We start from the raw sequence: 7536 nt of genomic DNA, 5'->3' as shown, positions 1-7536 counted from the left end.
TTTTATTTATGTCATTATATATGTTTTAAAAGATTCCAATTAATTTTGCCAAACACTTGTATACAAATAAAATCTACTGCTTCTAACTACCGGCTAACAACTAATTTTGTAGTCGCTTGTAATCATGTAAATGTTAAAATGATATTGTTTTGATTTTTTTTACAAATTGAAAAAAAAAACTTTACCAAAGGACTTCTAGCCCAACGATATTAGATGTCGCCCTCCCTGCTTAATGTTGGGATTCAAGTCTGTCGTAAACATAAATCAAAATAAAAAATAGATTAGATTGCCATTAAAAAAAATTAATATTATTTAATAAATTTATTAGGCTGAAGGGTGTGGGCGCGGTCCCAGACCGCAATTGGTGCCACGTCAACCAAGAACACCGCCCCCAGACCGCGGTCTGGTGCGGTCTTGGCCGCAGTGCCGCTAGGGAATACCGCGGTTTTTGATTGGTCCTTGGGTTTTGACTACTTTTGACCGTTGAATGGTCTTTGTGGTTAATTTCTTTTTTTTTTTTTTTTTTTTAAACTTTACTACACTTGTGTGGCACCATCCATTTGGTGTGGCAAAAAACCACACTTGTATGATATAATTTGACATGACGCTTATGTGGCGGGGAAGGGAGTACGGTTTCGGTGGCACCACTCCCTCCAGCCTTATTTCTCTAATTTAATCGGTGAAGTACTTGATACAATGATTATAAGAAAAAAAAAAAAGGAAAACCTATAAACCAAGCGTGCGATTCACACGTAGTCAAAACACACACACACAAACACAGAGGTCTATTTGCACGCGCTGGGGGTTAAACATTGATTGTCAATTCCTTCGTCTATTTATTCTCTCTCTTCCCCCGTGCACTCTCTCTCCACCTTTCTCTTTTTCTCTCTCCCGTTCTTCTTCCCGTGCTCTGCCTTTTATTAATCTCATTGTCTGCCTTCTTTCTGGGTTTTTCAGATTACAAGATTGCTGATTTGAGTTTCGATTCTTGCAAAGGTAATTTCTCTCCAATTTCGGTTCTCATGATCAACATTCACTCTGTGTTTTGGTATTGTTCCTATCTGAGTGGTTTCTCGGTTTTGAATTTGATCTGATTTTGGGACTTGAGATTCATTACTTCATGTTTAAGTATCCCGATTTACTGTTTTCAGATGAACATTCTCTACTTGAATAATGTTTTTTCGTATATTCTACATAAATTTTTTCTGATTCTCTCTATTTGGTTTCTGGGTTTTGGTGGTATTGGGGTTTCTTAATCCCCTGCATTTTCTGTTTCTAAATGGTTTATTGTGTGTTCTACAATCCTTTATGATCACCAAACGAGGATTCATTGCGTATGTGTAAAGTGAAGGGCATTTTCCTCCTTTTAAAACACTCGATACATCTATTTTTAATAGAAATCCGAGCTTAATTCTTTTAATCGAGTTCAAACTCCCTACTTTTTATGTGAAACTATGCAGTAAAAAGTTATTATTCTGTTGAAATCCAACTTACACATGCTACCAATTCCTCAAAAACACAACCTTTTTGCATCAAATCACTTCATTGGGAGTAGTTCTCAATCTTCTAAAAGTCTATTTCGATTATTTATAGCTAATATACTTTGCTAATTGTTTAATATTGTTATATTAAACAAGAAAATCAAAAAGTTAGAGTGGCACAAGGAAAAAGTGTGACCAAAATGGAACAAATCACAAAGTATATTGTTATCGTTCTATAGAATTGGTAACTTCAATTTTGATATAAATGTGAAATTACCTATCTGTTCTCGGTGTTCATAAAATCATGAAACTTCGTGTTCATATTCTCGTAATCTAATATGCATCTACTTATGTTTCTACAGTTGCTTTGAAACAACGAAAAGAAAGCCCTCATCACAACGAGCATGCGGTGGTATAGCTTATCAGTAGATGTTTATCGCAAAATCATCTCTCTCAACCTCTATTGTCGTGTGATTCTGTAAAGCCTATCGAAGCCCTGTTAAATTACCTTATTACCCCTCCCAATTTCTCGCTTTTAGCAATCATTTTCAAACTTTCATCCATGGGAACCAATCTATTTGTTGTCATCCCTTGCTACTGTCGCTGGATTAGTTGAATCAAAACCCAAAACCCGTTCTAATTTCAATTAAAAATCGTATTTTTTTTAGAATCTTTCTTGGGTTATTTTCTTGGATTGCTTATCAAGATCTTTAAGGGAGTTAAACTGAATATAAGAGTAGGTAAAAAGTAGTTATGGTGTGTCAATCAGCTGGACAAACAAGATTTCGGGCTTTGAAACACGAAAATGGAACAGCTGGGAGCGCCACCATAATTGTTAAAGTTATAGCATGCTTTCAACCTCTAGATGATTGTCAGGTTCGTTGTAATTGTTACTTTCATTTATTATTTAGTATTATTAAATGCAAGAACTCGCATCCTACTTTCATTCTTTTATTACAAGTATTATATATATATAAAAAAAAACCCTACCCAATTATAGTAACACCATTCAAATATAAAGCAATAATTGGGTAGAGTTTTCAAACTACGAATACGATGATGTAATTAGACAAATCTATCGAATTATATTAATTTCATCCACATACAAACTGAGTTTTAATATTTTATCGCCTTAATTGGTTACGTTTTTCAAACTATAGTATAATGTCCTAATAGGGACAAATTTAAAGTGCAATACTATAATTGAGTAGATTTTTCAATGTACACAATTATAGTAATATCATCAAAATCCTTGCATTTAGCGTTTATCATCATTAATATTATAATCAATCTTTATTCAAAGAATCGGATTCTTTACAACTTTTTTGATGTTCATTCTTGTCTTTGAATCACATTCGCTTTACAATATGTTTTTATGTTTTATGAGTTAGACAATATGAATCTAATACTGTTCTTTTTGTGGGGTTGCTTTCTTTTTTTCAGGCTGAATACTTCCGCCATTTGCTTAAGCCTGTAACGTAGTTCTTTTTTTTATTTTCGTGATCAAATTAAGCTGTGGACTCTTTAGTTTTCATCTCTTTTAGAAGTTTTCAGAAATCTTTACACATATTCAAGTCATCATTCAACATCCCGTAAGTCTCCTGATGTTCAAGTTTGTATCTTTTTCATCCAAATGGAATCTTTATCATCAAAAACACATTTTTTCAGGTGATTAATGGAAAAGGGTTTTGAATCTTGGTTTCAAAACCAGAAAATCGATTGGCAATCATCCAATCAGATTCCACCGAGTGTCCCATTTGGTTCTGGGCCTCGAGCTACAATCCCATGTTTTGGGAACACCGTGCGTCAAGAACCATGTGGTTGGTTTTACGGTTTGCCACGTCATCGCCAGGGTGTCAATGTCATCCCTGTGGTTAACAACAAAGAACAACTTCAAGTTTCAACTACTATCCCCGATGTGGGTCACACCACAAATGGTGGACAAAAGAAGTTTCTTGTGTTTGATCAATCCGGTGATCAAACAACTTTGATTTATAGTTCGGGAGTGGGACCCGCTCCTATTCGATACCAATTCCCGTTGTCAAATAACCCGAAACCACAATCCGGGTCAAACCCGGTTCGTATTAAAGAAAATGATTCAAAAAGTGAGATGAGGGAGGATACTGAAGAGCTTAACGCTTTGTTGTACTCTGATGATGATGATGATGAAAATGATTATTCTGAGGAGACGAGTACAGGGCATTCCCCTAGTTCAATGATGTTTCTTGAACAAAAAGGGCAAAATGGGAATGGAAAAGAAGAGGAAGTTGCGAGTTCTGGGGGAGATGGGAAAAAGCGTAAACGGGAGGATGGGGGTAGTATTGTAAATGCACTCGAGGACACTGCAAGCTCGGGGGAATCTGGGGTTGGGAATGAGGGAATTGGAGTGTTTGAGGAACAATTGGATAATTTGTTGTTGAGTAATAAGAAATTGAGGAAAGATAAGATGAAGGAGACTATAAATTTGCTTCAGAATTTGATTCCTGGTGATAAAAATGGAAAGAGTGCTGTAATGGTTATTGATGAAGCTATCGGTTATTTGAGAAGTTTGAAGGAGAAAGCTAAAGCTTTGGGGCTTGATTCTCTTTAAAAGATGTTCAAGATTTTTTTGTACTTTATGCTTATTATGTGGTACAATTGATGGTAACTTGATTGGAAGGAGAATTTGGTAATCTTGACGTGGGGTTGTAATGAAGATCCAGAATTGGGCATAAAGTTGTTAGCTTTTGTGAAGATAAAGTTTGGAGCTTGAAGTCGTTTCTTGAATCATAAGATCGTGTATCGATACTAGTGTGTGTGTTTTATGGGTTTGTATGTGTTAGGAGAATTTGGTAATTTTGTTGTGGGGTTGTGATAAAAAGCAAGAATTGACATAAAGCATGGAACCTTTCAACGCATCTTCAGGTGGGAATGATGGATGATGATCATTTTAGGAAGGTAGTGTGTGTTTGTATGTTTAAGGAGAATTTGGTAATTTTGATATGCGGTTGTGAAGAAAAGCAAGAATTGGTCATAAAGATGTTTGTTTTGTGAAGGTAAAGTTTGGAACCCGTGAAGGCAATCAAGTGGCGTCTTGAATTATGGTTTATGATCATTTAGGGAAACTTTTGTGTGCTTTTTTTAGGGAGAATTTGGTAATTTTAATGTGGGGGTTGTGATGAAGATCAAGATTTGGGCATAAAGTTGAAATCTTTGTGAAGAGAAAGTTTGAAAACAATCAAGGCATCCGTGAGTGGTTCCTTGATTGACGGATGGTGATTTTCTACGAAAGCTACTGCCTAGTGCCTACAGTGTTGGGGATAATTTGGTAATTTTGATATGGGGTTGTACTGTGTTAGGGATAATGTGGTAATTTTGATGTGGGGTTGGGATGAAGACCAAGAATAGGGCATAAACATAAAGTTGAAAGTTTTGTGAAGAGAAAGTTTTACAACCCATCAAACCATGCTCAAGTGTTTTCGTGAATGATGGATAATCATCATACATGTGAACCACCGTGTGTTCTTTTGTGTGTGCAGGGGCAATTTAGTAAGTTCACATGTGGGGTTAGGGTGAAGGTCAAGGATTGGATAAAAAGGTTGAAAGCTTGGTGTGTCTTGAGTGGGACCCAATAGTGATTATGTCTTGTTTTCTTGTTGGGTATTTGGTAATTTTACTGTTGAAACTTGTGTTCTTGTCTTTCCTACCCTGTGAACATCAACGGAGGACCACCGCCACCATGAACCACCACTGTCGGCGGTCTGTAATGATGGTTTGAAGAAGTCAATGTACCCAAATAGTGTGTTTTTTTTTCTCGTTTATTTTATCATGTAATTTCACATTTTATATATGTAAATATATGTATCAAATCAATTGTGTGTTTTTTTGCATGATCTTGGTCCATATGTGTTGCATTTTTCAATTAACCTTGATTTTGTGTTCGATATTATTATCTCATATTAAATCGAGTAAATTTCATTTTTGGCCCCTGAGGACAATTGATTATTGCAATTTTATCCTAAAACGTATTCCCTTAACAATTTTATTCCACTCTTGGGGTTCCCCTAATGTTCTTAGGTTCTTGTTCCAAGCAGATTTGTATAGTTGACTTTTGCAAAGTTAATCCAAAAGTATAGTAATGTTCATGGAACTTGGACAAAGAACACTATAAAAAACTTAATAACGACAAAAATTGCAAGAGAGAATATTTTGGGACCAAAAATGAAAAAAAAAGGGTTATGTTCAAGGACCAAAATATTTTACTCTATTAAATTTGTTTCATCATATTTAACTTATTTGAACCGACTGTGTCATTTCATTTTAACCATTGGATGTATGTGAATGGCTTTTTATATGCCCATTTTCAAACATGTGGGGTTGTCCTCCCCTCTTCAAACACTTATAACAAAGTCATTCGATCATACAAAAGTTTGCCTCGCCTTCATATTATTTCTTGTGTTGTCACATCTATTTGTTTGTTTTTAGTATGTCTTAGGGTAGCAATTCTGTGTTGGATCCAGGTTGACCCCATGGAAAAAATTGGAAATCGAGCTTGACATGATTTATTAATGCTATCAAATTGTTGGTCTCAAACATGATAGACATAACCCAACTTTTAGCTTAAAGAATTTTGGTTCTCAATTATTTGGGAATAAAATTTGTAGGGTTTTGGTATTTGTTAAAGAAAATTGAACATCATTTTGATTTCTCAAGCTTTATTAGGATCCTCCTATCAATGTTTATATGTTTTCAGTCAATTACATAAGAAGATCTTATTGTTTTTCAACTTTTGGGTACATTGAAATGATACAAGTTAACATAGTTAGCTCCTTAAAAACATATGCTAAATGAGCACTTGATGTCATGATTTATTATGGAGTATGGACTATAGAACAAAGAGGGTTATAAACATGCTAATTATGTTAGGAGCAAAATAGATGATGATACCCAATTCTTCATAGTGTCTCTCTGTACTACTACATGGTGCATCTAGTATCATTCACATACAAAAAATAAATGCTTCAACTTACTCTTGGGTGTTGTCCGAGAAATGCATTCCAACGATCAATTTAGATGATGTTATAAATAGAAGTATGAGACTGTGAATATACGAGAAAAGTATTGTTGATATCTTTAATTGTGACGTATGGAACATATTTATAGTGGATCATGTGTATTGCATTGGTCATGAGAGCAAAGTGACTAAAAGAGTCGCTCTTTCTGGTCACAAGCCAAATTGCTACTTGATTTGCATCACATAGATGAGAAAGTATAGCTTGAGTTCAATATTCAACCCTTTTTGTAACACCCGTTTTACCGATCTGATCAATTGAAGACCTAAGGATCCTAAAGATATTATTTTGGAGAAAATCTTTAGCCACGAGTTGGTAGGATGATTACCACGTCGTGGCCACATCAATTAAATGAAGAACGCGTATGAATGGTCACCACAGAGTGGTAAGGTATTCACCACGTCGTGGTAAATGCTGCGGCCCAAACCCATGAAGTTTAGGGCTTCCTCCATATTTAAGGGCTTGATCTGCAGGTTTAGGTCATTCTCTTCATCCTCCATCATCCCAATTCAAAACCCTAGTCCACACTTGAGTATTCTTGGTTTTTGTATGGTGTTCTTGATGTTTTTAGCCTTAGAGTGCAACTTGAGAGAAGAAGGTGGAGAGCTTGTTGATTGAAGGGTTGTTTCTATTTCAGATCTTGCATCTCCCGCATCTTGTGGAGCTTTATAAGGTATAAAGCTTCCACCTTTATCATTCATATTTCTCATTAAATGCTTTGAGGTCCTTTTGAATCCTTTAGAGGGATATTCTTGGAGTTTTGAGCAAACTCCAAAATCTAAGACTTGCTTGGTCACTATTTATGGACTTGATCTGATGAAAAAAGTGTTAGGTATTGGTTCCCTTTGAATCATGCACAAAGTTTTTGTCATTATGAGATCTTAATGGACTTAGGGTTTAAGATCTTGAATTATGGTGATGTCTTATTGCTTAAAGTTGGAAACTTTATCCAATAAGTCATACAGAATAACCAGATCTGAAGTTACGAGCCTTGATCTATAAGG

At 35.4% G+C, this 7536-nt stretch overlaps 1 protein-coding gene across 1 annotated transcript; it reads left to right on the top strand.

The window, feature by feature from the left end:
- The first annotated feature begins 828 nt into the window (after positions 1-828).
- LOC145119115 (transcription factor bHLH143-like) lies at positions 829-5350 on the top strand. The gene is made up of 4 exons (XM_079054745.1): positions 829-996; positions 1844-2357; positions 2925-3073; positions 3150-5350. The coding sequence occupies exon 4, from the start codon at positions 3157-3159 to the stop codon at positions 4069-4071; it is 915 nt and encodes a 304-aa protein (XP_078910871.1). The 5' UTR covers positions 829-996; positions 1844-2357; positions 2925-3073; positions 3150-3156; the 3' UTR covers positions 4072-5350.
- Positions 5351-7536: the final 2186 nt, after the last annotated feature.

Source organism: Lactuca virosa, chromosome 6, assembly GCF_052849685.1.
Source record: "Lactuca virosa cultivar CGN04683 chromosome 6, Lactuca_virosa_CGN04683_v6, whole genome shotgun sequence".
NCBI classification, from domain to species: domain Eukaryota; kingdom Viridiplantae; phylum Streptophyta; class Magnoliopsida; order Asterales; family Asteraceae; genus Lactuca; species Lactuca virosa.
Note: the sequence above shows the minus strand (reverse complement) of the source record. Positions and strands in the feature narration are given on the sequence as shown.